This window comes from Zosterops lateralis, assembly GCF_965231275.1.
Source record: "Zosterops lateralis genome assembly, chromosome: 26".
NCBI classification, from domain to species: Eukaryota; Metazoa; Chordata; class Aves; order Passeriformes; family Zosteropidae; genus Zosterops; species Zosterops lateralis.
In genome coordinates, this window is record NC_139786.1 from 1489752 (window position 1) to 1516509 (window position 26758).

The following is a 26758-nucleotide window of genomic DNA, read 5'->3' on the forward strand; positions in this document are numbered from 1 at the left end:
TAACCCTTGGCTTCTGTTTTTTGCTTCCCCACCGACCAAAGGGACTTTCCCCAGGGAGGGCTGTGCCAAAGGCTTCACTCCAAACACAGGAAGCACCAAATCTTTGGAGAGGTCACTACACTGACCACAGGCCAGAGTGACCCCATCCCACCTCTCCCAGGTGGGAGAAATATTCCCAAGGAACTCTCCACCCTGCCCAGAAGAGCTCAGAGCTGCTGCGATGCTCCAGCTTTTTTTTTTTTTCCCTACCAAGACCAGGAATAGTTACATCAGCTATTGATGGATTCAAAGCTCAGGCGTTTCAGGAAGCAGGATTTCACCTTTCATCACCCCTGGATCATGAGGAGAAGTTGCCACCAGCCGAACAAACACCGTGGATTTTTTCACTGAGAGAGTATTTTGATTTTTAAGCCGTGAGTGTAATGAGCTGATTCCCTTTCCAAAGCTGAGCCGCCTTCCCCCAGAGCCAGGCTAGGAATGGCACAGGTAATGGAGTGTGGCCTCGTTCCTTCCCGGAGGAAGAGGCAGAGTTATGGCCATCAGAGCTGGCCCAGCTCCCGAGGACCAGGGAGAATTGATCATTCTGTGCCCAATAGCCTGGAAAGGGAATCGGGTCCAAAGGCCAGGGATGTGTATAACAGAACAATCCTGCACTCCAGGAGCTCAGGGAACAGGGTTTGAGGCTGGAGGTTTGAACCCTCTGGAGTTTATCTCTTCCAAACGTGTTTTTTCTCCTCTCACAGGGTTTCTCACTGGGTGTTGGTACCAGCATCCCCCACGCCAGAAATGGTTGGGAAAATAGATCCAGGCTCCATTGCTGGGGGTTGGATGAGCTCAGTGTGTGTTTTCAGGAGCAGGAGACTCTTCCATGAGGTGCTGATCCACAAATGAACTCCTCCAAAAACTTCTTCCTTCTTTTTCCCTGCAATGAACCCACCCAGGAGTTGCCCTGTGCTTCTCCTGGTTAATGTGATCAGAGCTTTTCTGAGGAAGGCTGAGCCCTCCAGGTGTCCTGGGCTCTGCAGCCTGAGGAGCTGGGGGAAATTGGCCTAAAAAAGCTGAATTTGGGGTTTGCTCACCCTCGAGCTGTTTGTGCAAGGTATTTCTGCCTTTGCCCAGACTGAACGTGCTGCTGTAACATCCCATGTCCTGCTGGCAAGGACAGTGGTGTCCTTTTCCCTGAAGAATTTTATCTGTTCAAGGTGGAGACCTCAGAGCAGCCTTCCAGGATAAAATTCTGTTTATCCCTCCTACAGGGCAGTCAGAGCAGGATTATTCCTCAAAAAACTGGAGGGGCAGGACAAGGGGAGATGGGTTTGCACTGAGAGAAAGGGGAATTTTGGTTTGATATTAGAAATAAATCCTTCCCTGTGAAGGTGGGTTGACCCTGGCACGGGGTGCCCTGGAATGTCCAAGGCCAGGTTTGGACGGGGTTTGGAACAACCTGGGACAGGGGAATGTGTCCCCCATGGTGGGGATGAAATGAGATGGGCTTGAAGGTCTCCTCCAACTTAAATCATTCTATAATAAATGGAAATATCTCAAATATCATCTCCAAGCTGGCTGACAGCCCAGCTCAGCCCATTCCTGTCAGTGCTGCTCCTGGGCTGCTCTGGCAGACGGGAACTGGAGTGGTCAGAGATGATGTGGTGTCCTCTGAGCCCTCTGGGGTCCCCAGAGTGTCCCAGGGCTCAGCACCAGCACTGAGCACCCTCAGGATGAATTGGGTTCACACCTGAGTGAGGGGGAGCAGAATTTGGGGCCTGTCTCCCTCCTATGTGTGGTCCCAGCCAAAGAAAATCCTCTGAAATACCAAGTAATAAAATAAATATGAAATAATGACAAAAAAAAAATGTTCAAATAATGAGATAAATTGGTTTAGATTGGATTTTAGGAAAAAATCCTTCCCTGTGAGGTGGGGAGGCCCTGGCACCAGGGGTCCAGAGAAGCTGTGGCTGCCCCTGGAGTGTCCCAGGCCAGGTTTGATGGGGCTTGGAGCAGCCTGGGACAGGGGAAGGTGTCTCTGCCATGGCAGGGGGTGAGACAAAGTCCTCATCAAAATCCCTTCAATGCAAACCATCCTACAAACCTCTGATAATAAATCAGGGGACAGGGGGTCACCAAACCCCCCAAACCCCCCAAACCCTCCCTCCTCCCGCAGGGGAAACAGCAACCAGGAGGGCACCCCTGGACATTTAATTTAATAATTTAATTTAATAATTTAATTTAATAATTTAATTTAATAATTTAATTTAATTTAGCATTTTAAGGCGCATTTTAAGGGTGGGTGTTTTTTTCCCCCCATTTTGCATATTTAGGGACACTTTAAGGGTGTTGTTTGGTTCTTTTTTTCCCATTTTGCATACTTAGGGACATTTTAAGGGTGGTTTTGTTTTTTGGTTTTTTTTTTTTTTTTTCATTTTGCATCCTTAGGGACATTTTAAGCTTTTTTTTTTTTTCTTTTTTTTTTTTTTTTTCTTTTTTTTTTTCCACATCAAAACCAAACCCACCCCTGATGTCAGGACTCGGCGCTAGTTTATATTTTTTATATTTCCTGCAGGCGAGTTCCTCCCTGGGAGCCGGGGGGGGGGGTGGCCGGGCACCCCCGGCTTTGACGCGCAGCGCTGGTGACTCAAACCTGCGTCAGGGGCTGCGTGTCCCTTCTCCTCGAATTTTTATTTAAATTGCTTTTTTCCCCCTTTTTCTCTCTTTCTTTTCCCGGGCGGAGTTACCTCCCTCCTTCCCCCCGGCGGGAGGAGAAGCGGGGCCGGGCGGGCTCAGCGCATCCCCCGGGCGGGGCGGGGAGGGGAGCCCGGAGCGGAGCCTCCGCCACCTCGGAACCTTCTCCGAGCCTTTCCCGGCCGCTGCTGCCCCTTTTTTTATTTTATTTTTATTTTTTAAAATTTTTTAAAATTTTTTTCCCATCTCTCTGCATCATCCCCATCCCCGCCGCCGCCGCCCTTCATCAGAACGCGGCGTGGGAAAAAAAAAAAAAAAAAAAATCATCTGAGTGATTTCTACCGTTTCCTCCGAGATCTGGGCAGTTTTTCCTGGAATCGGGTCGGTTTTTATCCCTCCCCGGGGGAGCAGCGCAGAGCCGAGGTAAGGGATGCTCCCCCTGGTCTTTACCGGGGGAAGATGCTCAGGGCCAGGTGAGGGTGAATAGAAGGTTCATCCCAGCCCAGGCCCTCGGGGTGCTGGTGACACCCAGAGCTTGGGGACAGAGGACACTCAGGGCTGAGGTCACCCCATGGGGTTGGGGGTCACCCCTGGGGGGGGCACTGGGGCCCTGCCCGGCTCCTGCTGCTGGGGGGGCTCGTCCCCTTTGGGGAGGGGGGGAAATGCAGCCTCCGGCTTGACCTTGACAATAACATTGGGAGAGGAGAAAGCGTTGGGCTGCAATGAAAAATTCAGTCCCGGCCCCTGGAGTGCTGGTGGGTTTTTATTTATTATTTTATTTTATTTTATTTTGCCTGTTCTTTAATTTTTTTTTTTTTTTTTTTTTTTTTTTTTTTGCTGCTCCCTGAGTGTGGATGGTTGGGCTTGAGGTAGAAAATGGGGTGTTGGTTTTGTGAAATCCCCAGTATTGGATGTGAGGAGCTCTCTGTGCATTGACAGCACTGCTGGATACACCCAAAGGTGTGGATTTTTTGGCCAGGTCCAAATTTCCATCACCCCGGCAACGTGGGGCTCAAACCAGCTGAAAAATCTGCTCCCAGCTCTTTGTAGAGGACCCAGAAGGTGAAATCCTGCTGCCTGAAACACCTGAGCTTTGAATCCATTGAGAGCTGATGTAACTATTTCTGGTCTTGGTAGGGAAAAAACCAAAACCTGGAGCAGCGCAGCAGCTCTGAGCTATTCTGGGCAGGGAGGAGAGTTCCTGGGGAATATTTTCTCCAGAGGTGTCAGGACTAGGTCAAGGAACCTGGCTGGGGGTTTGGCGGCTCTGAAGGAAATGAAATGTGGGTCTGAGCTGCCCACTGGGATGACCTGGAGATGGCTCTGCTGAAATCAGGAGGAATAAAAAGGTTTAAATCCAGTTTAAATCTGGAGTGACTCCATTGCTACTCCAGGCTTGCACAGAGCAGGGAATCTGCAGCCACGAGGATCAAATTTACCCCAAAATTGTGCTCTGAGCTGTGCAGGTCCAGGTGAAACCGTTGCTGTGGGAGGAGAGGCCCTGCTGGGTTTGGATTTGTTTGTTTACAAACGTGGCAGCAGCTCCGTGAATTACAACAGGGAACAGCAGCTCTTACGGAGGGGTTTGGATGATTTTTGGGGTAAATCTCTGCAGGTTTGGGGGTTCAGTCACTCAGCTCTGGCTGGAGTTGGGTGAGTTACAGAGGATGGCTGAGGTCTGAGTGGGAAATGATCATCTGGTGAATCCAAACCGAGCCCTGGAGGGATCATATGATGGTTGCCTTGGCTCTGGTGTCACGTTATTGCAGCTCTGGGTGCGTTTCTGTGCTGCCCAAGGAGACGTGAGAGGAGCCCCGAGGTGATGAATCAACGGGGCTCATTCACTTCGTGACAATCCCCAGAGCCAGGGCTGCTCCTCCTCGTCACCCAGCGGCAAAACGGCCCCTTCCAGAGGCTTTTTGTCACCTCCTGGGGACAAAAACCACTGTGATGTCCCAGCTCTGAGGTGGGACAGGCTCACCTGGGCTGGGCAGAGCCACCACAGAGGAGGTGGTGGAACAAGAGGCTGGTACAACCCCAGCTCTGCTCTCCATGGAGGGATTTGGGTTATTTATAACACCTGGAGAAAGGCATGGGGTGGGAGGGAAGGCAGAAGCGGGGGTGGCTGTGATTCACCAGCTCTCCTGTGTCACGATGCTAAAGCAGGACGGGGCTGGCACAGGGAGGACCAGGAGCGGCTCCAGCCCCTTTTCCTGGGGGAAAAGCTGGTGACGCTCCTGGGAAGCTCCTCGCAGGTGTCCCCTGTGCTCTCTCACCTTCTCACGCTGACCCCAGCCCTGGTGAGCCCTGGTGGCACTTGAGTCACCCCAGGTCCTTTCTGCTGGGTGTTAATTAATTAATTAGCAAGGCTCGTTTTAACGAAAGGGAAAATGAGAGCAGCACTAAGGAGCCCAGATGGTAAAACTCTTCCCTGTGGAGGCAGAGGCCGAGCAGGGAGGAGCAGATTGAAGATGGAGCTGTCTCAGACTGGTGGAAAAGGGAGGTTTGTGTGGTGGAGGATGTGGGAAGGTCCTTGGGGCAGGGCAGGGATGATCAGAGCTGCCAAAACTCTGCCTTGGGGGAAAAAATCTCTTCTTGGAGCTTTGAGGAGAAGTTTGGATGCTGCTGGGAGGGTCCTGCCCTTGGTTTCCTGTGCCTTGGAAGAGCAGGAAGAGCTTCCCAAAGGACCAGCCCTGCCAGGCCAACCCCATTCCCAGCACAGAGACTCTCCTGACCTCAGGAAGCAGCAGGAGGGGCCTGGGGCTGGTTTTGGGCTCCAAGTGGGATGTGCACCCAGTGGGATGTGCAGAGGGACCAAGGGAGGGATCCCTGCTCCTTCCTCCTCCTCCTCTGCTTCCTGGGTGACCTTGGATCTGTCCCTTCTCCTCCCTGTTCCAGCCCAGCCCTGGGTGCTGGATTTCCCAGCTCTGTGAGTGCCAGGGAGGATGAGGAGCTGCAAGTTGATGCTCAGATCTCTGAGCCCCAAGCCGGGAGTGGATTTCCACCTCCTGAAATCCCTCGGTTCCTCTGTCCCCACCTCCCCTCTCCTTTCCCTGCTCTGTGACCTTGATGGGGTGAGCTGGACCTTCCTGAATCATCATTCCAGGAACATCATTCCCCTCTCCTTCAGGAGCTGTGGGGAGTTTGTGTGAAAACTGAAGGGGGAGAAATGGTAGTGACAGGGCAGGGAGGGACCAGCAGAGTCCCCAGGGGTTGAAATGCTCATTTTTAATTCATCCAAACTCATCTCGTGGCTTTTCCTGCCTCAGTTTCTTCTTTCTGGACCCAAACAAGGGGATAAATGTAGAATTTGGACACAGGAGAGAAGAAATTCCCCTGCACCCCGTGATTTGGACCCAGAACACGTTTGGCTGCCCGTGGCTGCTCTCCTCGGGTTCTGCTGTCAGCCCCCATCTCCTCCTGCCTCCCCCTGCACTCCCAGGCCCTGCTGAAAGCTTTGCTGACACATTTCCAGCCCGTTTATTGCTCCCCAGCTGCCTTCCCAAGAAAGCAGGGATGGGCTGGGAGCCTCCCTCCTCCCCTGAGCCCATGGTGGTGCTGCTGGCAGGGCTGGGGGATCCGGGGGGTCTTCACTCACCCCAGAGAGCAGCTTTTTCCCCAGTGGCTCCTTTTTTGGATGGCTGGAAGCCTTTGAGCAGGGATTAAACCCCCTGGGTGTAACAAGGCAGGAGTTTCTCCACCCCTGCTGGGTTGAATCCAGTTTTTTTTCCCATGGCAAAACAGTTCCATGAGCCTTGGATCTGCTGCAGAGGGGGGTCCCACGCCAGGCCAAAGGGGTTTGGGGTCACCTGGACGGGAGGACGTGGATGAGGGACTGTCCCTTTGGGCAGGGAGGAGCCCTGGACTCAGCCCAGGGGTCTGGTCTGGGCTCAGGGAATGGTGATTGTTGTCTGAGGAGTTAAACATGAACGTTCCCGCTGGGACCAGGGAGGTGGGAATCCTGTCCAAGGACACGCCCAGGGAGATGGAGCAGGATGAGGTGAGTTATCCCCAGTGTCTCCCCTTGTAAAGCCTGTTCAGAGACTCCAGCACTGCCCACAGCACAGCCTGGACCTTTCCTGGGTCCTGCTGTGGGAAAAGCCACGTTCCCTCCCCAGGAAACCACCAGTTTTACCCGAGCAAAGCTGTGGCTGCCAGGGCAGCCCTGGGCTGGCAGCACGAGTGAGGCCCTTGAAGCCACGAGCTCTGAAAGACCCTAATCTGTCTTCTAAAGAGAGAGGAAAAAAATGCACATTTAAGAAAATTAAGGTCACGGGGACTAAGTAAACAAGCTGAATCTCCATCTGTCGGTGACAAGGGTTTTCTATCTCTCTTCCCAGCCCGGAAAGCTCCTGGTTGTCAGCTGATCTGCCTTGTCTTTCTCACAGGGTGGTTGTTATTTTTGGCAGATGAATTTTTGATTAAATTCCCCCTTTTCGACCAATGAAACACACGGAAATACCTTTTCCATGTGCTTTTTTCATCCGAGGGTGCAGACCTTTTGGGGCTGATGCAAGAGGCTGGGGAGATGAACAGGAAGAGCCTTGCTGACCTGGCTTTCCCTGGATCCAGGATTCACAGTGTTCCTGGGCTTGTGTGCGTTGGTGCAGGTTCTGGCTGGGCTCAAATCCCAGTTCCGGCAGGGATGGGGATGGGGATGGGGATGGGGATGGGGATGGGGATGGGGATGGGGATGGGGATGATTCCTCTCTCCTTCAGGCCTGGATTCCCTGCCAGGCAACACCACCATGCCCAGCCTGGGGCTGAGCCATTGGGAGACAGCAGGAACTCCCCCAGAGCAGCCGTGGGGATTGTGCCAGAGCCATTCCAGGATCAAGATTTGGATCTCTGCTCTGTTTTTTTTCCCCTCTAGTTTAGTTTGGGCACATCTCCCTTGTACCTCTGTCCTTCACCTCCAAGCCAGTGTTTAGAGAGCTCTTCTCCATTCAATTAAAGCCCTGCTGGTTCCCCAAATCCTTTGGGCATGTTGGTGTCTGGAGTGTCCTCCAAGGCTCTGGGGCTCTGTAGGTGCTGGGAGGACTCTGCTCCTCCAGGATTTGTGTCCTGGGGCCTCTCAGCTCCTCACAACAACTCAGGGGGGACCTAAACTGAGGAGAGGAGGAGGCTGAGATGCAGAGGGATGTTGTGGGGTCTGTCCTGGCTCAACACCCCCTGCCCTGGAGCTGGGCACCTCCGAGGGTTGGGGTGTCCAGGGTGCCCTCACTGAACTCTGGGGGCTTGGCCAGCACACCCTGGATCTTCTTGGCTCTCTCTAATCCCATGAGATCCTTCACCCCCAAGGCTGAGCCCTCCTGGAGCTCTGCAGGAGCTGCTGAGCAGACAGGGAACACCAGGGGTGATTCTGCACGAACCCGCACAGAGCCTGACCCAAAGCTGATAAATAAAAATCCTGCCTTTCCCTTGCCCTATGCCCATCCCCACCCCGGGCAGCCACAGTCGGTAATTGCCGCCATCGAGCCGTGAGCGGTTTATGTGAATGAGCCCTCGTTAGGAAATTAAACATCGCTGGCCTGGGCTTGGAAAAAAAAAATAAAAAAAATAAAAATAAAATAACTCCAGCGGCTTCTCCAGAGGAGCCAGATCCAGGAAAGATGCGGAGCCGAGGTGGTTGCCTGGCAACGGATGCTGCCGACAGTTGAAAATAGATTTTTTTATTTTTTAATTTTTTTTTTCTTCTTATAGGAACAGGGCCTGGCAAAGGGGGAACTTCCGTCAGGGGTGAGAAAACACCGAGGGGAGGGTGGCTGAGGGGGAGGTTTCCTGCTCCAGGAGCTTTGCACTCCGTGTTTGGGATGGGGATGGGCTCCACTGCCCTGAAAAGGGTTGGGATTGTGGGGCTGAATTGGATTTAAAAATGCTCAGAGGAAAGAAGAGCTGGGCACGGCTCTGGAAAAGGCCCCAGGGTGGGTCAGGTCTCTGAGCACAGCAACATCACCCTGCCATGGCCCAGCCACCCATGGGTGTCCCCTGGAGCAGAAAAGGGGAACAGGGCAGGAAGGAAGGAGGTGCAGCTCTTCAGGAGGGATTTGTTGTGAGAGTTCTGTGTTTTCTCCCCAGCTGATCCTCACCGTGGTCCAGTCCAGGGTGGAAGTGCCCATCTCACCCCAGTTCTCCCAATATGGAAGGGAGGGACATGGAGCTTTCCCAGTTTGGGGATCTCCAGCACAGTGAAGCAGATTTTCATGATGTCACCAAGAATTTTGAGGGAGGAGAGAAATCTTCAGGGCTGGGCTGGGCTCTGGGCCCCTCCTGAGGTGCTTCTGTGCAGGATCTCTCCTCCTGACCCACACTGCAGGCTGGGAAAGTGAAGGGGCCAGGGGTTGATGGCTTTGCCTTGGCTGCTGCTGGTTTTTTTGCAGCCATTATCTGTTGTAAAGCTGCCCGGGGAGATTCAGCATCAGGCTCCAAGGCTTTTAAGTCACTGCTGATAACTTTCTGGGATGCAGAGACAGCCTGGGCACTTGTCACTGTCCCCTGAGTGTCCTGAGCTGTCGTGGAGCGAAGCCTGGGCTGTGCTGATGGTCACAGGGGGAAGGAGCAGCACCGGGAGGGCAGAGCCTCAACCAGGGCTGGATTTAATGTCAGACCTTGAGAGGTTCTGCTGCGGGGCTGGAGGTGTTGGAGGCGAGATGAGATGTCACAACAATGTCACTGGCTCTAAAACCTCTCACTGTCCCCTGGAGCGCAGGGAAATTCCTCTCTCTGGGACACAGGAGGCTTTTCTCCATCAATGACAGCACCTGTCACAGGAGGTCACAACATCCTGACTCCATTGGTCACTGTGACCATCAGTCAAATTCTCTCTCAGAGAACAACTAAGCAAAACATACTGATAAATTCTAAGAATACGATATTGTTTACATGAAGCAGCATGAGAATCAGGCTGCAAAGGTTCAAACACTTGAAAGCAAGAAAATCAGGGGTGACAAACTGACCCCATCTGACCCCCTTCCCCACGCAGGTCCTGCTGATGAAGAGGAGGTGAATCCCTCACTCTCTGTGCTGTTCCCTGTGGGATCTTCATCCTCTTCCCCCTCCCCATCCCAGCCCTGGGGGCTGCCTGGAGCCGTCCCCATGCCCAAGAACAGCAAAGTGACACAGAGGGAGCACAGCAGTGAACATGTCACCGAGTCGGTGGCCGACCTGCTGGCCCACCAGGAGCCCGTGGACTACAAACGCAGCGTCCTCAATGTGACGGGGGAGGCCTGGGACAAGCAGAAGGAAGGAGATGAGGAGCTGGATGCCGAGAACAGGCCGGCCTGGAACAGCAAGCTGCAGTACATCCTGGCCCAGATCGGCTACTCCGTGGGGCTGGGGAACGTCTGGCGCTTCCCCTACCTGTGCCAGAAGAATGGAGGAGGTGAGAGGTGGGGCAGGGAAGGGGGTGAGACCCAATCCTGCCTTGCTGCGTGTTGGGGTGTGGATGCTGGGTGAGGACAGGGGTGATTTGGGCTCTAAAATGGGGTATTTGGACTCTAAAATGGGTTATTGTATAAAACAACACTCTAAAGTGTGGGGTTTTTTGGGCTCTGAGGTGGGGAAAGGGCTGCCAGAAGCTCTGCTGAGATGTGGAAATCTCCTCTTCCTAAAGGTTGTCCACGTGCCTGCTCTAAAGTCATGGGGAATGCCAGGTTGGGATTTCTGGCTGCACCCCCTGATTGATTCCTCTTGGGGCAATTTGGAAAACAGAGCTAAAAAGGGAAGAGAGAGTCCCTCCATTTCCCTGAGTCCTTGAAGCCACATTTTGTGGTTCTGTCCCATTCCCAATTCCTCCTTCCAGCCCATTCTCATCCAACCCCACGCCTCCTCCTTGGGCTGGGAAGTGCAGGCCAGAGGGGCCAGCAGGTCCTTCCCAGCTGTGCCAGCCCCACCACCCTTCATGACACTGATGAGAGAGTGTGTTCCTCATAATTAATCCAAACCGCCCCTTCCCAGCCACGTTGGAGGGCACCAGGACCAGCCCAGTGGCCCCTGAGCTCTCTGTGTTCCCAGAGATGCATCTTCTGCCGTGGCCTCAGCCCTGCAGCTGCCGAACCTGCAGCGCTCTCAATAATTCAAACGTCTCGTGTCATCGTGAGGATGAGTCATTCTGCCAAACACAGACCTGTGCAGTCAGCACTCCCCTCCTGGGGCTGCTCCTTCCCTTCCCTTCCCTTCCCTTCCCTTCCCTTCCCTTCCCTTCCCTTCCCTTCCCTTCCCTTCCCTTCCCTTCCCTTCCCTTCCCTTCCCTTCCCTTCCCTTCCCTTCCCTTCCCTTCCCTTCCCTTCCCTTCCCTTCCCTTCCCTTCCCTTCCCTTCCCTTCCCTTCCCTTCCCTTCCCTTCCCTTCCCTTCCCTTCCCTTCCCTTCCCTTCCCTTCCCTTCCCTTCCCTTCCCTTCTCTTTCCCATTTTCTCTTTTTTCCCAGGGCTGGGAGAGGTCACTCCAGCCCCTCTGGCCATTACACAGCTGTGCACATCTGGCCTCTGATATCCACGAAAGTTTTCCCCGTTAAATGAGATTTAGAAGCAGTTCAGGCCCAGAGGTTGGAGAACCAGCATCTTTCTTCCCTACAAGGGTTAACCCAGCTGTGCCTCAGTTTCCCCATGGTCACAGCAATCCTTAATTAACCATAATTAGCGCAATCAATGAAAAAATCCTCATCTTACACTGAGCTCCCTGCTGTCCTGGGTATTTTGGGGGGCTTTTTTTTTCAGCTGTGCAGGGCTGGGCTATCAAGGTACAACTGCTATTCCCAGGCTGGGATTCTTCCTCAGATCTGGGGCTGAACCTGCAGTCTGTGTGTGGGGAGAATTAAAGAAATGTTTTGTTTTTTGGACACAAGAGCAGATGGGCTGTGGAATGGGGATGGGAACTGAGGCAGCACAGCCCTGACACTGCTGCAGTGAGGTGAACGATGGGTTTGACCCATCCTGGGGTGGGATCCAGGGGCACCGAGCCAGGCAGGGACTGGGACAAGCAGCTGCTTTTAGGAGCTCCTTGCTGTGATAGAACATCCTTCTGCAGCAGCACTTAAAATAAAAGCCTTTTACAACCTGCCCCAACCATTGCCACCATTCCATGGGTGGGGAAACTGAGGCACAGATCTGGGAACTAGGGCTCTTAAATGGGTTATTTGGGCTCTAAAGTGGGAATTTTCAGGCTCAATCCTTGAGCAGCACATTGCTGGGCTTTGCAGTGCTTTTTCTTTTCCCCAAGTGGCGTCATCTCTCTGTCCCCTGGGGCAGACAACGAATCTCTGCCTTTTCCTCCTGCCACATCCAACTTTCTCAGCTGGGATTCCCACCAGGCTGCTGCCAGCCAGGATTCAGGAGTTTGGGAGGGATGGACAGACCATTCCTGGTGGCTCTGAGCAGCTCCAGGATGTGGTGGCTGCTTTCCCTCCTGTTCCCCGAGCAGGTGTCTGCGGGGGAGAGCGGCGTGCTGGGAGCAGGATGGGCTGCAGCCAAATTCCCAGGACTCGGAGTGCTGGGAGCCAGCAGGGCTGGCAGCTCTGCCCTGGTTCTGGGTGTGAGCTGCTGTGCACCTTTCCAGCCATCACAGCAGGAAAATCTCCAATACTGGACAAATTTGCATCCGAATCTGTCCATCACGTCCACCTACCTGCAGGCTGAGACACCCAGAGGAGTTTTGCAGGGATGGGATGCTCGTGGTCCTTCCTGAATTTTCCTGAGCTCTGCTCTCTGCCTCTCCTTTTACCCTCCCAATCACCCTGGCCTGCCACACCTCAATTTCTCTCCCTACCCCCATTTTTAACACGCCATCCCCAACCATGCCAGGGCTGACCTGCTGTGCAGAGTCCCTGCTTGGGGCAGCACAGGGAGTGGTGGCTGTCACCAGGGTGTCAATCCAGGCAGGAATTTCGGCTGTCTTTGGACCGTGTGTTACCCTGCAGGAGCCAGGCACGTTCTCCTGAGCCCATTCCTCAGCTCCTGGCAGGAGCTGGAGTGGTTCCCCAGCCTGTCCTGCCGTGAGTCATCTCATCCTTTACGGCCATCGGTTCTGCTTCAGCAGCCACCGGCTCCTCTCCAGCCACACCGACATTAACCGAGTTTTATTTTGAGCTGTTCCTACTCCTCAGACCGTGCAGGGTGGTGCTGCTGCTGCTGGGAGTGTGGGATGTGCAGGGGCTGTGTTGGGACAGGGCAAACCCCCCTGAACAGACCCCAGACCCTCTTTTTTGGGTCCCAGGCCTCTCTACCAAGGTCTGTGACTTCCCCAGGGCGCCCAGAGGGATCCCTGGACTCCAACACCCATCTGTCCTTGGCTCCACTGGGGCAGGGAGATCAATAATGACCTTTCTGTCCCCTTCCAGGTGCCTACCTGGTCCCATACCTGGTCCTGCTCATCATCATCGGGCTGCCCCTGTTCTTCCTGGAGCTGGCGGTGGGGCAGCGGATCCGCCGGGGCAGCATCGGCGTCTGGAACTACATCTGTCCCCGCCTGGGGGGCATTGGCTATGCCAGCTGCCTGGTGAGTGCCCCCAGGGGACCCTCCAGCCCCTCCTCGGGGTGGGTGGGATGGGGAAAACCTCGGGGAGCCCCATGGGGGGAAGTTCAAGAGGTCAAAGGGGTGTTTTTGCAGCTCCAGAGCTGGTTTGGGGATGGGTCTGATTCCAGCAGTGCAGGAGGAGGTGCCCTGGGGACAGTGTCATTGCTCTGTGGTTTGATGTTGTGTCCTCCTCCTTCCTCCCCACCCAGGTGTGTTTTTTTGTTGGCCTCTACTACAACGTCATCATCGGCTGGAGCATCTTTTACTTCTTCAAGTCCTTCCAGTACCCCCTGCCCTGGAGCGAGTGCCCCATCGTGAAGAACGGCTCGGTGGCCGGTGAGGGATGGGGAGCTGGGCTGGGAGGGAGCAGTTCCCAGGGAAAGGGGGCTGTGGGACACTCTGGGACACATCATCCCTCCCCCCCAGCAGAAGGTGGGGCCACAGGAGGGAGAGGTGTCTCCTGGGCCACTGGATCCTCTCTGGCCCAGCTGCTCTGACCACATGGAGAGTTTTCCCTTGGGTTGGATGAGTGTCTCCCATGGTTTCTCTCCCCACTGATGGGGTTTGATGCCAGTTTGGGAATCCAGAGTCCCCACTGATGGGATTTTCAGGCTGCCCCAGTGCTCGAGGCCAGGATCTGACCCAGGCCCATGGAGGGAGGCAGTGAGAGTCAGGGAGGGGCTGCTCCACTGCCTGACTGAGACACGGATGGAGCAAATGGTGTTTAACAACACCTGAGCATCAACTCGGGACCCTCTGAGAGGTTTCATAGCAAATGAAAATATCTCTCCCCGTATTTAACATCTCATTTTCACCTGACAGTGGTTTTATATCCTGTCACTTCTTTTCCCTGCTAAGAATGAGCCCCACTGATTCCTGCACCTCATTTTCCAGAGGTGTCTCCCTTCCCTGGCTGGATCCAGTGGCTCTTTGGCCTTTGACCCACCCAGGAGACAGTGGATGACCCTTCCCCTCATTGCTCTGCTGCCTCTGCTCTGTTGCAGTTGTGGAGACTGAATGTGAGAGGAGCTCAGCCACCACCTACTTCTGGTACAGAGAGACCCTGGACATCTCCAACTCCATCTCGGAGAGCGGGGGGCTCAACTGGAAGATGACCCTGTGTCTGCTGGTGGCCTGGAGCCTCGTTGGCTTGGCCATGATCAAAGGCATCCAGTCCTCGGGGAAGGTGGGTGTTGGTGGCCCCCTGAGCCCACCTGGGCTCTGTCCTGGGGGCAGGAACCTGCCTGGGCCACCCTCTCCTGCCCTGCCCTGCCCTGGGGTACCAGTAGAGTGAATGCTGTGTGCCCTGGGATGCTCACACACAATCCACAGTTGGGGTCACCCCTCCAGATCCAGAATAAGATCAAAAAAGGGTGTAGAGAAGAGGTTTAGTGCAGCCAGGGCTCAGCCACACCAGCACAGAGAGTCCCTCTGAGCTCCAGCACTTAATCACAGAATCAATTAGGGTGGAAAAGGCCTTTGAGGTGATCAAGTCCAGCCCGTGACCCAACACCACCCTGTGACCCAGACCATGGCACTGAGTGCCACATCCAGGCTTTCCTTCATCAGCTCCAGGGACAGTGACTCCTCCACCTCCCAGGGCAGCCCCTTCCAATGCCCAATCACTCGTTCTGTGAAGAAATTCTTCCTAATGTCCAGCCCAAACCTCCCTGGCACAGCTTGAGGCTGTGTCCTTTTGTCCTGTCGCTGAGAGCAGAACTGACCCTCACCTGGCTGCAGCCTCCTGTCAGGGAGTTGCAGAGAGTGATGAGGTTACCCCTGAGCCTCCTTTTCTCCAGGATAAACACCCCCAGCCCCCTTACCTGCTCCTCACAGGACTTGTGCTCCAGAGCCCTCCCCAGCCTTGTTCCCTTCTCTGGACACACTCCAGCCCCTCCATGTCCTTCCTAAATTAGGGGCCCAAAACTGGACACAGCACTCGAGGTGCTGCCGAGCCCAGGGGGACAATCACTGCCCTGCTCCTGCTGGACACACCATTCCTGATCCAGGCCAGGTGTCACTGGCCTTCTTGGCCACCTGGGCACACCTGGGCACACCTGGGCTCGTGTCCAGCTGCTGTCACACGGCACCCCCAGGTCCCTTTCTGCCTGGGCACTGTCCAGACACCTGTACACCTGTACACCTGTACACCTGTACCACCCACCCTGAGGGCTCCCACACTTCATCCCTGGGGAGGGAACTGCTCCCTCCTCCCCCCGTGAGCTGTCTGTAGGTTGGATGGGAGAGTGGCTGGGGCCAGGGATTGAGGCTGTGCTGTGTTCATCCCTCTTCATCTCTTCCATCCAGGTGATGTACTTCAGCTCCCTCTTCCCATACCTGGTGCTCGTTTGCTTCTTGGTGCGGGGCCTCCTGCTGCGTGGGGCCGTGGATGGGATCATGCACATGTTCACACCCAAGGTGAGAGTTCCAAGCCCAGCAGACTCCAGTCAGGTTCCCCTCCTGCCTGGTCATCCCCTCTTTTCCCTTATTCTCTTTATTATTCCCCTAATTTTCCTCCCCACCCCCCAAAAAAATTCAGAGTACCAGCCCCAAAACCTGGGGATCCTGATAAATCATCAGGATTGGCTCCCAAAATTTAGGAAAGCCACACACTCACCATCCTCAGCTCCCCAAATTCCAGGGTGGGGGGCACAGAGGTGCCCAAAGGAATATATAAAAATTTAATGGAGAGATGCTGGCTGGCAGCAAAAACCTCTGCTGGTGGTATGCACTTATTAATTAACCAGCTAATTAATTAATTAAGCAGAGATGTAGATGAATCAGCCCAGCCGACGAGGCTTGTTACAAGACATTAATTATGGCCCCTTGATGGATGATGCTGGGAGGCCTCCAGGCTGCAGCTCTGGCTCCCAGGAGAGGGGGAATGTGGCTTGGGGGGATCAGGAGTTAAAACAACTCCCCCAGCCAGGATTTCAGTGCTCCAGGTGCTCTGGAAGCGGGAGATGGACGGGGGAGGATGGAAACCCAACGCTGGGCCTGTGGTGGTTCCCTGGGCTGGGGGGACACGGACTGGGAAACTCCACAGGGAGAGATGGAACCCCCAGTGAGGCCCCTGGGGGAGCAGACAGAGATGTGGTCAGGTCAAACCTTGTGTCCCGACCTCGCCGTGCCTCAGTTTCCCCCTCTGTGTGAGTGAGGAGAAGGACCTGTGAGTGCTGGGTGAAGCCAGACCTGACAGATGATGGAATCCATGGCAGATCCCATGGCAGATCATGGAATCCATGGCAGATCATGGAATCACGGAGTGGTTTGGGCTGGAAGGGGCCTTAGAGAGAATTTCCTTCAACTGTCACACCAAAGCTGCCCACAGCTGCTCCAAAACCAGCTCAGCCCTTTTAATGCAGCTCTGGGATGAGTTTGGGGCCACCAGCCCACCTAAATTCTTCTTTTGTCTTCCCTCCCAGTTGGACAAGATGCTGGACCCCCAGGTGTGGCGAGAAGCAGCCACGCAGGTTTTCTTCGCCCTGGGCCTGGGTTTTGGGGGGGTCATTGCCTTCTCCAGCTACAACAAGCAGGACAACAACTGCCACTTCGATGCCACCCTCGTCTCCTTCATCAACTTCTTCACGTCCGTGCTGGCCACCCTGGTGGTGTTTGCTGTGCTGGGATTCAAGGCCAACATCATGAACGAGAAATGCGTGGTGGAGTAAGATTTGGTTTATTTCTCTGTTTGGGGTGGGCAGGTCTTTGCTGGTGGGGCTGGAGGGAGAAAAGTGCTCTGGAGCTGGATGGTCCTGGGGTTTGGTGGTGTCGTGGTTTGAAAGCAAAATGAGTGAGAGGCTCCAAGTCAGAAATACAATTTAATAAGAAGAAAGGGAAAAAGGTAAAAATAAAATAAAATAAATGCAATAAGACAAAGGAGCACTGACAGAGTCAGAACACACCCTGAGCAGGGTGGTGGGAGCAGTCCAGGTGAGGGGCTCTTCCTGAAGCAGTGATCCCACAGAAAGGTCTGGGAGCTCTGCTCCTCTGGGAATCCAGTGGCTCAGGGCTGCTTGTCCTGTCCCAAATCCCAGATTCTCTCCAGGTGGGAATGCTTGGCTCCTCCCCCTGGGCATTGGGAGCATCTCCCAATGGGATGAGGAGTCGTGCAGTGGCTCCTTGATGGCCCATTAAACAGAGAGAGCTCCTGGAGGGAGTTCCCTGTGAGTCCTGGGCAAGGCATTGATGGGCCATGAGCAGAAGAGCCCAAAGGAGGGGCCTGGGAAAACACTGCCCCACCTGGTTCCAACAGCTCATGGGGATGGGGATGGAATAAATACTGTGTGCACATCCCACACCACAACCCAGGACAGGTGGCCCCAGGTTCCTGATGGTCAAGACCTGGATTTCCAGACCACTGTAGCTGAGGGAGTTGGACATTCAGCTCCTCCAACCCAAAATCCAGCCCCGAGATGGGCTCTTAATCCACAGATTGAGTGTGAATCCAATATGTCTCAGGTGCCTTGCACCACCTGAGAGGTTCTGCTCTCCCTTAGGAACGCTGAGAAAATCCTGGGCTACCTGAACACCAACGTGCTGAGCCACGACCTCATCCCGCCCCACGTGAACTTCTCCCACCTCACTGCCAAAGACTACAACGAGATGTACAGGGTGATCATGACGGTGAAGGAGGGGCACTTCAAAGAGCTGGGCCTGGATGCCTGCCTGTTGGAGGATGAGCTCAACAAGGTACCTGGTGGCACTGCTGGTAGGACCAGCAGGTCACTCGCCCCCGTCGCCTCTCCCTGTGTCAATCCTGGGCATTTGGATCTGGAAAAAACAACTTTTAGAGACGCTCCAGGGATGGGGAATCTAAGTCTGAGCACACAGGGGTCCTCCTGGGGTGGGAGAAGCTCTGTCCAGTACAAGTCTAGCAGGGTGATCACCAGTTCATCCCCAGATGGGATTTTCTTGTCCTTGAAGAGGGTTTGGTGAGGTGTCGCTGTCCATGACACCCAAAGGATGAATCAGGCAGCAGAGGGTCAGACAAGGAAAGTTCTGTTTTTATTTTCTGACTCCTTCTTATATACATTTTGGTCAGAGGGCCAAGGATTGGCCATACAGGTTGCCTCCTCTCTGACCTCGTTGGTGAACATCACCATCAATCACATTTCTCCTCCCGGAGAACAAATACGTAAACACAAGTAGATAAATTCTTAAAATACACATTGTTTCCATCAAGCTGCATAGAGAATTCCCACTGCAGGGATTCAAAGACTCAAAAGCAAGAAAATTCAGGGTGACAAGTGAGGGAGACCTGAGACATCAGGGGGCTCAAAGTCTGTGTCCCTGATAAATCTCTTCTCACCTTTTGGTCCTCTCCCCACCTCAACAGTCGGTGCAAGGGACTGGCCTGGCCTTCATTGCCTTCACAGAAGCCATGACCCACTTCCCAGCCTCTCCCTTCTGGTCTGTCATGTTCTTCTTGATGCTGATCAACCTGGGCCTGGGGAGCATGATCGGGACCATGTCGGGCATCACCACGCCCATCATCGACACCTTCAAGGTGCGGAAGGAAGTGTTCACAGGTGAGGTCTCTTCTCCTGCCACCTCCTTGGGGAGGGCTGGGGGGTCCCCACTGCCTTGAGGAGTCACTCCAGGGGAGTGTGGGCATAGCAGGGGGTGAACTGGGCTGTGGCCATGCAGGGAATGGACCTTCTGGAGGTCTTGGTGTCCCTCAGGGGCTCTGCTGACCATGCCCATGCAGGGAATGGACCTTGTCGAGGACTTTGCGTCCCTCAGGGGGCTCTGCTGACCATGCTAATGCTAAAAAATGGACCTTTTGGAGGTCTTGGTGTCCCTCAAAGGCCTCTGCTGACCATGGTCATGCAGGGAGTCAAAACTGTGAAAGTTTTGGTGTCCCTCAGAGGGTTAAGCTGACCAGGTCCATGCAGGGAATGGACATTTTGGAGGTCCTGGTGTCCCTCAGAGCACTCTACTGACCATGTCCATTTGCTCCCCACAGTCGGTTGCTGCATCTTCGCCTTTGTGGTGGGGCTGATCTTCGTGCAGCGTTCTGGGAACTACTTTGTCACCATGTTTGACGATTACTCGGCCACGCTGCCGCTCACCGTCGTGGTCATCCTGGAGAACATCGCCGTGGCCTGGATTTACGGCACCAAGAAGTAAGGAATTCCTACAGCAAAAGGAGTAACTGTGCTGTGACAGAAACCTGACTAAAAACCTTCCTCCCGCCTCTTTTCCCATATGGCTTTTTTGTCCAGGAGAAAATGCTCCAAGGGCAGTTATAGAGGCAGGAATTTGGTTCACTTTGATCCTCCTGCCCTGCCCTGGTGTAAGGCAGCCCCAGGGGTGGGTCCTTCTCGTGGGTATCTCCTGTTGGTTGTGATGCTCAGTTACCCTTTTTTCTGAGACTTCCAGGTCCTTCTGGAAGGGAACTCTGTTCCCCACACTGCTTTTTGTTCAGAGGTTGTCCAGAGCAAAGGCAGCTCTGGATAATGCTCAGGAGGTCTGGTCCTGAGGAGTTTTCCACAAGTTTTTCAGGATTATGGCATGCTGAGGGTCAGCTGTGTTCTTCTTCAGGCTCTTCCTTGAGCATTACTGGGGTTCCTGGGAGGTTGTTTCTAAATCAAAGGTGGGTGTCAAGGTTTGAAAGCAAAATGAGTGAGAGGCTCCAAGTCAGAAATACAATTTCATAAGAAGAAAGGTAAAAAAGTAAAATAAAATAAAATAAAATAAAATAAAATAAAATAAAATAAATGCAATAACACAAAGGAGCACTGCCAGAGTCAGAACACACCCTGAGCAGGGTGGGGGGAGCAGTCCAGGTGAGGGGCTCTTCCTGAAGCAGTGATCCCACAGAAAGGTCTGGGAGCTCTGCTCCTCTGGGAATCCAGTGGCTCAGGGCTGCTTGTCTGTCCCAAATCCCAGATTCTCTCCAGGTGGGAATGCTTGGCTCCTCCCCCTGGGCATTGGGAGCATCTCCCAATGGGATGAGGAGTCGTGCAGTGGCTCCTTGATGGCCCATTAAACAGAGAGAGCTCCTGGAGGGAGTTCCCTGTGAGTCCTGGGCAAGGCATTGATGGGCCATGAGCAGAAGAGCCCAAAGGAGGGGCCTGGGAAAACACTGCCCCACCTGGTTCCAGCAGCTCATGGGGATGGGGATGGAATAAATACTGTGTGCACATCCTACACCACAGCCCAGGACAGTGGGGGATATCACAATTCCTTGTCTTTCCTCGGCAGGTTCATGCAGGAGCTGACGGAGATGTTGGGGTTCCGGCCCTACCAGTTCTACTACTACACCTGGAAGTACGTGTCTCCCATCTGCATGGCCGTGCTCATGACCGCCAGCATCATCCAGCTGGGAGTCAGCCCCCCGGGGTACAGCGCCTGGATCAGAGAGGAGGTGAGCACAGCTCCCCACCCATGCCCCAGCACGGCAGGGGCAGCTCAGAGCTGCAGAGCACTCTGTTCATCCCAGCTCTGCTCATTGCTCCCTCCCCTCCTGCTGGGTGATATTCCTGCCCTGCTCATCCCCTGGGAGCAGCCAGGTTTGTTCACACTGCCCAGATATCTCCAGCTGGCTCTTCCCATGGGCTGAAGTTTGTGTTGATTTTTTTGGTTGGCTCCCACAGCTGTGCCCAGCATCCTGTGTGAGGATCCCTTCCCTTGACCTGGAGGGGACACCTTCATCTGGTGTTTCTGAGCCTGGCAGGAGGCAGCAGGAGCTGTCTGGCACTTTGGAGATGTTGGACCTGCTGGGCATCACCACCTCTGCTGCAACAGCCCCTGTTGTGACGCTCATCTCTGTCTCTTCCAGGCTGCCGAAAAGTTCCTGTTTTACCCAACCTGGGCCATGGCCATCCTCATCTCCCTGATCATCCTGGCATCCCTCCCTCTGCCCCTGGTCTTCATCCTCCGGCAGTTCCACCTGGTCTCCGACGGCTCCAACGCCCTCTCCGTCACCTACAAGAAGGGCCGGATGATGAAGGACATCTCCAACCTGGAGGACAACGACGAGACCCGCTTCATCCTGAGCAAGGTGCCCAGCGAGACGCCGTCCCCCATGCCCACGCACCGCTCCTACCTGGGCCCCGGCAGCAATTCCCCCATGGAGATGAGCAGTGCTCCCAACGGACGGTACGGGAGCGGGTACCTCCTGGCCAGCACCCCCGAGTCTGAACTGTGATGGGTTCCCCCTGCCCACCACCCCCCGCCGGGAGAGGAGGGCACTGGGGAGTGGATCCTGGATGTCCAGGCAATGGGAAAATTAATCATTAAGGAAGATAGATGAAGATGAAGAAGAAAACCCCTCTTAAAATCGTAAGCGAAGCAGCGATTTCTAACGTCGGGAGGAAGGGATTGCAGGAGGGGCAGGACTCCTCTGACAACCCTCGGTGGAAAGGCAGGACCCCCTGGGCTCACCCCGGGGAAAGGAGGAGGAGTAAGAGACGCTGCAATACCTTTCCAAGAGCTGCTCTCGTGCAGCTCGAATCTGAAGCAAAGAATCTCTCTTTTCTAAGCAGCTGATGGTTGGAACAAGGACCTGGCAGCAGGTGGGAAGCCAACCACGCTTCCTCCTGCCACCCAGAGCTCTTCCCTCCTCGTCTTGTTGTCCTTTAGCCGGGAGGAGTCAAGGCCTTATTCCAACGAGCACAATTAACCATCGATGTTCATAGCACAAAAAGGTGCTGTTGTTGTCACCATCGTTGTTGTTGTTGTATCTCCTGTAGGTTTTTATAGCTGTGGACACACCTAAATAACCCCCCACCCAAATTCTGACCAGGGGCTGGCTGAGATGTCGGGGTGTGTGTGAGACAGGGCGTGGTGCATCCCTGGGATCTTTGTTGCCACCAGCAAAGGGACGGTGGCTGGGAGGTGTTTGGAGGCAGGGAGATGTCACAGCCATGGGATGGAGTGGCTGGGAGGTGTTTGGAGGCAGGGAGATGTCACAGCCATGGGATGGGGTGGCTGGGAGGTGTTTGGAGGCAGGGAGATGTCACAGCCATGGGATGGGGTGGCTGGGAGGTGTTGGAGGCACAGAGATGTCACAGCCATGGGATGGAGTGGCTGGGAGGTGTTTGGAGGCAGGGAGATGTCACAGCCGTGGGATGGAGTGGCTGGGATGCTCCGTGGGTTGGTGTGATGGTGCTGAGTGGCAGGAGGAGCCCTGAGGTGATGGTGTTTTGGGGGTGTGTGAGCCTGTGTGGGGTCTGGATGGGGGTCAGGAGTGTTCTGAAATTACTCCTGACGTGTGGGGTGCTCTGCCCAACCAAAATCCCTGGCATGGCGATCATCTCCTCTCACTCCTCTCTTTAGACGTCCCAGAGGGACAAGCAGAGGAGCTGTGGGACACCCAGTCCTACCACACTCCTGGTTTAGCTCTCAGGAATCCACCCCCTGACTCCCCTCCCTTGGCCCCTGCCCCCGAGGTGAGCTGGGCAATGGTTCTCTCTGGATGTGCCTCCTCCTTTCTCCCCGTGTCCCCTCCGAGCCAGGGCTTTGCCATTGCCTCCTGTCATTGTCACACCCCACAGGAGCTCAGCAGCCTTTGGATGAGGGTGAGCAGCTCTTGGGGACCAGAGGTATCCAAGGAGCCACAGCTTTTAGGGGTCAGGTTCCCACTAGCTCTTCATCCAGGCCCCTCGTGAGAGTCCAGGGGTCTCTACTGTGCCCCCATCCATGTTTTTTGGGGATCAGACTGATGTGACATGATGTTGTTTCTCCCCAGGCTGTCTAGGAAAGGGTGGGATTGTCTAACTCTAAGCTCCCGCTGGGACTGAGGTGACATTTCATTTCCCCAAATCCCACATGTATCCAAGCACTTCTGCCAAGGCTGTCGGGATAACCTGGCATCATCCCCCTTTTCCTTGGGCACACGGAAGCAGCAGCCTCCCTGCACACTCTCTCCCCCTCTGCTGCCTCCAAAGGCTGGGGGAACTCCTCGTCCTGCTGGGCTTGGGTTGTGCATGAAGATCTTTGTGGGGCTGGTTCCTGTGCCCCTCTCTCCTGTCACTTTGCTTTTCTTTCACCTTGGTTCTCCTTTTGGCTGGAGGTGAAGGCAGAAAGCAGCTGGTCCATTCAGCACAGCCCTGACTTTCAGCATCCCCGGGGCCAGGAGGTTCCCACAGTGACACCTCTTGTGGGTGTGACCCTTTATTCACAGTCTTCTCCATGGGCTTGGCTGGTGGCCTGGAGACCCTTCCTGGACAATTAGCCCAAGTCCTTCATTAACTGTTTTTCTGGGGTGGAAGATGGAGGGGTGGACTGAACCCAAGCAGCTCAGTGATGGTTCCAGGAGGCACCAGATCTGTGAGTCAGGACCAGCCACGCTCCTCCAGAAGTTCCCCCTTCCTCATCCCCTCCCATGTCTTTCTCCTTCCTCTGCCCATGTGAGGGGGACACAGAATTGTCCCCGTGGCATCACCTCTTGAAGGGAGCAGCCCAAATCCAGCAGAATTTTTGGCAACACGCTCCCTCCCATTTCTTATGGGGTCCATCCTCCCCTGACCAGCAGAATGGAGAATGAGTCAAATCACTGCCCAGCAAAACAGAGGATAAGTCAAATCATCGCCCAGCATCCCCTCCCCAGCTCCCCTGACCCTGGGGCCGGGTCCCCACCGTAGCTCCCATGGAGTTAATGGGGCAGGACACCTCCCACAGCCCAGAGGCTCAGCCCCATGTGCTCAGACCCATGGCAGTTTGCTCCCTGAACCCTGGGGGGAAGGATCTGGCTCTCCATCTCTCCCACTCCCCATTCCCAAACCAGCCAGGGAAGCACTCGCTTTCCTCTCTTCTTCTTCTTGCAGCACCAATAGGAGGCAAAGTCAATAAGGAGGTAACAAAGAAGCTATATTATATATATATATATATATATATAAAATATATACAGAGAGAGGAGATGGAATAATAACCTAGAGATTCTCTATTTCTATTGTATATTTATTCTGTAAATGTCACTGTAAATGCTGTTAAATGACAAACCCGTATTCCGAAGTGGCCCCATGACCTATTTTCATTCCCAGTGCTGTACAGATCAATTCTCATCCTTTAGGCAGGGCGTATTTTTACCTTTTTATTTCTCGTGCGTGGTGGGGTGTGCACATCCCCTTCTCCTCTCCCCACGCCCCTGGTCATCCAGCAGAGAGGAGGAGGAAGAATGACCACACCCTTTACTTTTATCTGTGAAAAAATTACCGTATTTTTGTCGTGGCATTTGCTCGGTGTTAGACACACGGGGTGTGGTGTGGGGGGAGTGTGTGTGGTGTGTGTGGTGTGTGTGATGTGTGTGTGTGTTAGATTTTAGGAGATTCCGTGTTGTCGCCGTGGGAGCGTGTCCGTCTGTCCGTGTGCGTGGGTGGCTTCAGGATTCACTGCTGGCTGTACTCGCCCACTTCCCCGAGCCTGCCTGGGGGGGTTTCTCCCTCCAAAGCCTCCTCGGGGGTCCCAGGCTGTGGATCGGGCTGACCCCCCGGTGGCTTTTAGCCCCAGGAATCTCCTTTCCCTCTCTTTTTCTGCACAGAGGCACAGGGAATAGCTGCTAGTTGTGAGCACAGGCACTTTTCAGTTTTCCTTCCAGGCAGTGGGGACAAAGAGGGGGGAAAACCACTGCTGATATCCCTGTCCCCCCACATCAGCTCCCTGAGGGGTTCCCAGCCCTGATCCTGCTGCTCAGAGCGGTCTGGTGTCCCTGCCTGGGGGACCAGGAGGGGCTGGGTGGGTCGGGAGGGCTCCAAACCCTGTTTTCTCTCTGCGGGGAGGGTGTTCAGTGGCTCTGGAGAGGCTGAGGAGGAGGTTGGTGGAGGGGCACACCCTGTGGGTGCTGGAGCTGCACTTGGGATGTTCTTGACCCGGGGGTACAGCAGAGGGGATGAGTGGAGCTGGTTGTCCCACGCCTCATTCCCCTCAATCCCTTCCAAACAGCCCCTTCCCCACCTCCCAGCCCCTTCCCCATACCCTGACAGGCCACAATAACCCCCAGCACCTCCCAGAAGCAGCTCCCACTGCCTTCTAACGCCCCCCACCCTCCCTGAGCGTGGGGCCCACTGTGGCAGGAGCGGGGCTGGGTGGCCTTGGTGGCCTCGGTGGCCTCGGTGGCCGGGAGGGGACATGGCACAGCCACCACAAGGCGCAGGATGCGGATCCTTCCCCTGGGACAAGCACAAGGCTGGCGAAACCCTCCTGTACAGGTAAAGCACACAGAGCTCGTAGTGACCGTCCCGTGTCCCCCCGTAGCCGCAGTAGTTCCCAGGTGAGCCAGGTGGGCCTGGGCTGAGCCCCCCGGGCTCCTCGGCCGCCGGGAGAAACCCTGTAAGAGCTGTACCAGAGTCTGATTAAAAGTCTCTTCTTACCAAACCTCTCCTCACCAAGTCTCTTCTGTGCTTCTGTTTCCTTTTCTTTGGGGTCTCTCTGAGGTTTAGGGTGGCAGAGATATAAAGCAAAGGGCCCAAGGGTGTCTGTCTGTCCTTCCCTGTCCTGTCCCACTACTGTCCCTCTGTCTCCCCTTATCCTTTCCCTCACCCAGCAGCAGCTTCTGTGAAGGCCTGGCTGTCTGTGGGTGCTTCAGGAGCTTTGTGGGGGCTGTTTTCCATCCTGGTCCAGTTTAACCAGCCCATTCCTGGCTTTCCAGAGCACAGGGACCAGTGCAATGCAGCCCCTGCTCCTCCTAATCCTGAGTGCTGGGAGTCTGGAGACGCTTCTTGGAGAAGGACTAAGGGTTTCCAGCAATCCCAGATGGCTTTGACTGCTGGGAATTAGCTCAGGTTGGCTGGGGAGCAGAGCTGCCTCTTCCCTCCCATCTCTGGGAGCTTGTTTGGCTTCCCCAGGGCTGCCCCAGGGAGTGTGAGTGTAGAAATTTTCTGTGGATGGCAGGGACAAGGAACTCTGCAGAGCTGAGATGTTCTAGAAACAAGTGGGTTTATTATTCCAAGGGTGGTGGGTAAAGAGGGCTTTGCCTTCAGCCACCAGCCTGGGCTGGAGGGAACCCCAAAGAGAGAATGGGGAGAGAGAAATAGAAAAGGGGTAAAAATGGGGTAGGAGCAGGGGAAAAACGTGGGGAGAAAACAGGAGCAATCGAGGTGAGAGAGAAGAGAGGAGGGTAAGAGAGGTGAGAGGGTAAGAGAAGAGAGCGATCCTCTTGTTCCAATCCATTCTCTCTCTTTTTTTGTTGAATATTCTAATTTACAGTGACCAACCTGCCCGAGATACAAAACCTACAAACTCTGCATGCAGCCTGTGAGAACTACTACATCACCATGTCATTTTATATTCTAAACTCTATAGACTCCTTTCTTTTGTACTTGTTCCCTGATGCCTTTGCAGGGTGGAAAGGCAACATTCCTGTATCTTTTGTTTTTCTGTCTTTTCACCCATCTCCAGCTCATCCCCGTTTTCCTGCCTGCCATGCTCACATCTCGAAACTGCCTTTCATTCCTATTTCACTCAGGTTTTACATCTGCAGTATTTCTTACCATAAAATCATATCCATAAGTCCTTCCTGTCCCATCTTTCCCAACAAGTGAGGGAGGAGGGAAGGAATCAGGAGAGATGGATCCAGATCTCCTCACTGGAGGCGCTGTGGGGACACTGCTGTGACCATGAGGTG

General features: G+C 54.5%; 1 protein-coding gene across 1 annotated transcript; it reads left to right on the forward strand.

Annotated features, from left to right (window-relative positions):
* The first annotated feature begins 1652 nt into the window (after positions 1–1652).
* SLC6A17 (solute carrier family 6 member 17) lies at positions 1653–22643 on the forward strand. The gene is made up of 12 exons (XM_083878709.1): positions 1653–3102; positions 9662–10060; positions 13013–13170; positions 13398–13524; positions 14193–14374; positions 15496–15606; positions 16614–16855; positions 17688–17880; positions 18527–18719; positions 19157–19316; positions 20398–20560; positions 20975–22643. The coding sequence occupies exons 2-12, from the start codon at positions 9775–9777 to the stop codon at positions 21341–21343; spliced, it is 2184 nt and encodes a 727-aa protein (XP_083734835.1). The 5' UTR covers positions 1653–3102; positions 9662–9774; the 3' UTR covers positions 21344–22643.
* Positions 22644–26758: the final 4115 nt, after the last annotated feature.

What these genes read in the sequence shown, in the direction of transcription:
- SLC6A17 (XM_083878709.1), top strand. Translation starts at nt 9,775, where the DNA reads ATGCCCAAGAACAGCAAAGTGACACAGAGGGAGCACAGCAGTGAACAT. An exon ending in TGCACATGTTCACACCCAAG is followed by an intron (nt 15,607 to 16,613) that starts GTGAGAGTTCCA and finishes CTTCCCTCCCAG; the next exon opens with TTGGACAAGATGCTGGACCC. An exon ending in GCGCCTGGATCAGAGAGGAG is followed by an intron (nt 20,561 to 20,974) that starts GTGAGCACAGCT and finishes TGTCTCTTCCAG; the next exon opens with GCTGCCGAAAAGTTCCTGTT.